General features: G+C 48.7%; 1 protein-coding gene across 1 annotated transcript; it reads left to right on the forward strand.

Moving 5' to 3' along the window:
- On the forward strand, positions 1–3,913 carry si:ch1073-398f15.1 (cardiomyopathy-associated protein 5). Its single transcript, XM_041898622.1, has 4 exons — positions 1–419; positions 933–1,306; positions 1,403–1,674; positions 1,805–3,913. The coding sequence occupies exons 1-4, from the start codon at positions 292–294 to the stop codon at positions 3,725–3,727; spliced, it is 2,697 nt and encodes an 898-aa protein (XP_041754556.1). The 5' UTR covers positions 1–291; the 3' UTR covers positions 3,728–3,913.

Consider the following 3,913-nt stretch of genomic DNA (forward strand, 5'->3'; position numbering starts at 1 on the left):
TGCTGCAACTGTATATGATGTCTATAGGTAGCCTACACACCCTGGGTAAGGATACACTTTTCCCCCACGAAAAATAGTTTTACAGCTATAGTTATTGGTCTTATACGTCAACATTAGTGTCAACTGTCAAGGGGTGACAGATTTTGAAACCCTGGATGCCGTTCTTTCTATTTCAAGATTACGCTGAGCACAAAATCTCTGAGCACGTTCTCTAACTTGGAATGTCATCAACGTTGCTCTGCCGAGTGCGGATAGGAAGCCATTGAAAATAGATGAGAAGAACCTGCTACAATGGATACAATGGAAACGGTGGAATGTATCAGGATAGATCCAGATACTCTGACAATGCTAGAGGATGATGTGGACATCACTGAGGGAGTCTCCCAAATCAATGACGAGGTTGAGGATCTCCGCAACAGGTAGCAGCCTATATCCTACTTCATTTATGACATTCTGCACAGCCTACTAGAAGTGAAATTGGAGTCTTAATCCAAGGTACATTTGCAAAAAACCTTAGCCCCTCGTTCGTAGAGATCACATTAGTGTGGATGAATAGTTATGGAGAGAATTTAATTATTTGATAAATTATTGAAAATGATTGCACTGTCTGTGCATCCCACGTTGTCGAGATAAATCAGAGTTCAATTCATAGTAATCATGTCTTGTTATGAGTTCAGTAAAGTTTACTCTGTGCAAAAGGTCACATTCCCAGTGAGACAGACAGACAGACAGACAGACAGACAGACAGACAGACAGACAGACAGACAGATAGACAGACAGACAGAGGGGCAGGGGGAGAGGGATCTTCACATACATAAGGCCTTTATTTCAAGTAATTCTTTATTATAATTTCTTGATGTGCCTCGAAATGTGAAAATGAACATTTGCCCCAGTACCTCACCATGATTTCTGTATTATCACGTCTCTTCCAGTTTGCGATTGGCGGTCCAGGATGAGGCAGTGCGTCCCAAGATGCAGTGCTTAATAATGGACCCCTCCTTCTCCATGGTTACAGTGCAGGGCGAGGACAGCGGCATCCAATGGGAGACCAGCTCCAGCCGCTGCTCCACCCCCTGGGGTTCCGAAGCTGAACCCACCCCTACCGTCGCATCGGAATTCTGCTTTCCCATCAACGAAAGGTCAGTTTCACCTGGATTAGGATCTGGAATGGCAGGTAAAATAACCTTTGTCATGGATGAGGCGATGATGGTGAGGAGGCCAAGGATGAAAATAAGTAGTGGAGGAGGATGCAGGAGCCGGGCTGACAGACGGAGACGGATTCCTCTGCCCACAGGTGATGACTTAGGTGAGGTCACTGAAAGAAATGAGGTAATGTCTGCAACTCTGATATGCTCAAACTGTAATCTATTGAGACACATTTTGCATATTTTTCCATCCTCAGGTAAGTTGGTTGAGAAGCCAGAGCTAGTGGAGGTGTCCCTGCCCAACGTGAGGGCAAAGGGAGATGGGGAGGAGGAGGAAACGACAGATCCCAAAGAGGAGAAGAAGCAGAATTTGTTCCGCCTGGTGTCAGAAGGCTCAGAGATCCTGAACATTGTGGTTCCTCCCAGGCTGGTGAGCATAGACGAGGAGGAGAGCCAGGGCATGGTGGACAACCTGTCTTACCTGGAGGAATCCACCTTCACCAAACCCAGTAACGAAACCATAGATGAGGTGAGAAACACAATTGAATTAGATCTGTAGACCTTACTCTGTGTATCCATCCATCCATCCATTCAGTCATTAATTCATTTATTTGCTCATTCGCTTGTTTGTTTATTAATTAACTCATCCATTCATTCAGGTGTTTGAGGAGGACAACGCACCACCAGAGGAGGGTGGAGATCAAACGGTGGAACATACTGAGTCCTCCCATCTCACCAGACCTGATCAGACTGACCCTCCCGGGGCTCCTGTGGCAAAGCAGCCCAGACGAGGAGCCACCAGTGACATGGACTACTTTGAGACATTTACTCAGATGGATGAGCCTGCTCCAGGAGGCCCCACCATAATCGAAGAAGGACAGGAGGATGAGGAGGCAGACTGTGGAGAGGAAAACCAGCAGGCGAGTGAGGAGCCGGAACAGCCCCAAGATGCTGCACCTGTGACCAAAGACCTGGGAGGTTCCAACACAGGCGTTAGCGGAGAAGAAATCTCCAGTGACCATCTGGATGAGGTGTTCTACGGCGGTATGGACGATATGCCTTCTAAGAACTATCTGGAAGTAGAGGAGGACGCAGTAGACAAGTCACCCAAGTCCCCCCTGAAGGAGAGTGGATCGGCCCTCTTCGGCAGCGAGGAGACCGTCCTCACCCCCATCTTCCTCCCCTCAGGACCCCCCAAAATCATCAACCCCACTCTGCTAGAAGAGCCTACGGCCATGGCCTTCCTTTACACAGACCTGTATGAAGAGGCGGTGGGCAGCAGGGAAGGAGTGAAGGAGGAAGACACTGAGAGTATGACCTCTGAAAGGTCCTTCCACAGCAGACACTCAGACCGGGAGGCCAGGGGGTACCTGGAGAAGTTTGTCCTGAAGGACGAGACTCCAATGGTAGAGCTGGAAGGGGAACCAGCAGTAGAGGAAGGCTTCAGAACTTGGGCACAGGAATTGTACACGCTGAACAACTTTCTCTCACACCCTGACGATGCAGTGACAGAAGGGGAGATCCAGGAGGTTGAGCATGACATGACAGATTTTTTCCGGACTAACGCCAGTTCCTCTCCATCTGATGATCGGTACATCCCATCACTGGATAAAGAAAAGAACCATGCAGAACCTGTGAAGGAGGACAAACATGTTAAGGCAGACAATGTTTTAAAGACGGTGCAGGAAGCACCTCAGCCTCAAGCGGTTGATGAACAGAAAACCCCAGAGGAGGAGAACAAGACTCAGGGCGTTGTCACAGATTTAAATGATACGCCACTCTCTGACCCAGAGTCTTCCTCTGAGGGGGCTGGTGGAGGGAGTGTCACTGAGCCCCACACAGACCTAGACCTCTCATTCAAACATGATGCTCCCACAGTGGAACTACAAACACTCCCATCTCTGAGTGACAGTGGAACCAATCAGGAAGCTCCAAAGCCAGTAGCCCCGCCTAGAAGGAAGCCAGCTGCACTTCCCAAGAGCTCTCTGAAACTAGCGCCACTGGCTCGAGCCCAGACCCCAGTTAAGATCCTGGAGGAGGGAGTAGGGGATGGAGGGAAGGAAGAGAGGGAGGAGGAGAAAGAGAAGGCTTCACCAGCTGAGACTGCTGATGAGGGAGAGGGGGATGGAGAGACGGGACAGAGGGAGGAGGAGAAAGATATGACATCACCAGTTGACAGCTCATCCTCATTTTACCAATCCCAGATTGCGCTGGTCTCAAGTATAGCTACTGACCCAGCAAAAGAAGGAGGGAGCAAAAAGGCCTTAGAGACTGAACCAGTAAATGCAGAGGACAAAAAGACTGAATTGGCTGAAGGAAACACAGAACCACCTCAGGCTGAGGAGAGTGACAGCCCCAAGCCAGAGACTGACCCGGTATTGACAGGACAGGACAGTAAAACAGAACCAGCTAAAGGAGAGGCTGAACCAGCTGAGTCAGCTAAGCCAGAGGTTGAACCAGTGAAAGGAGGGGGCAGCAGTGAGACTGCATCAGCTACAACAGGACCTAGCCAGACCACTTCTTCCGCTCCTGCCCCAGTGACTGACCCAGCCAAAGATAGCGGCGGATGCATCATCCTTTAGCCTTATTTAGGGGGAAATTACTATATCCTTTTTAGTCTTATTGGCTTTATGCTGCAGCAGTTTGAAATTGAGAGGTCAAATTATGAATTGAAGAAAAAATGACAGAACTTCACCTTTTTTTCTCAACCTGGTCTCAGAGCATTTCGTATTATTTTGTATGTAAATCTGAGACACTCCATTTAATAT

The sequence above is a fragment of the Coregonus clupeaformis genome, chromosome 15, assembly GCF_020615455.1.
Source record: "Coregonus clupeaformis isolate EN_2021a chromosome 15, ASM2061545v1, whole genome shotgun sequence".
In the NCBI taxonomy this organism is placed as follows: domain Eukaryota; kingdom Metazoa; phylum Chordata; class Actinopteri; order Salmoniformes; family Salmonidae; genus Coregonus; species Coregonus clupeaformis.

What these genes read in the sequence shown, in the direction of transcription:
- si:ch1073-398f15.1 (XM_041898622.1), top strand. Translation starts at nt 292, where the DNA reads ATGGATACAATGGAAACGGTGGAATGTATCAGGATAGATCCAGATACT. An exon ending in GCCCACAGGTGATGACTTAG is followed by an intron (nt 1,307 to 1,402) that starts GTGAGGTCACTG and finishes TTCCATCCTCAG; the next exon opens with GTAAGTTGGTTGAGAAGCCA. An exon ending in GTAACGAAACCATAGATGAG is followed by an intron (nt 1,675 to 1,804) that starts GTGAGAAACACA and finishes CCATTCATTCAG; the next exon opens with GTGTTTGAGGAGGACAACGC.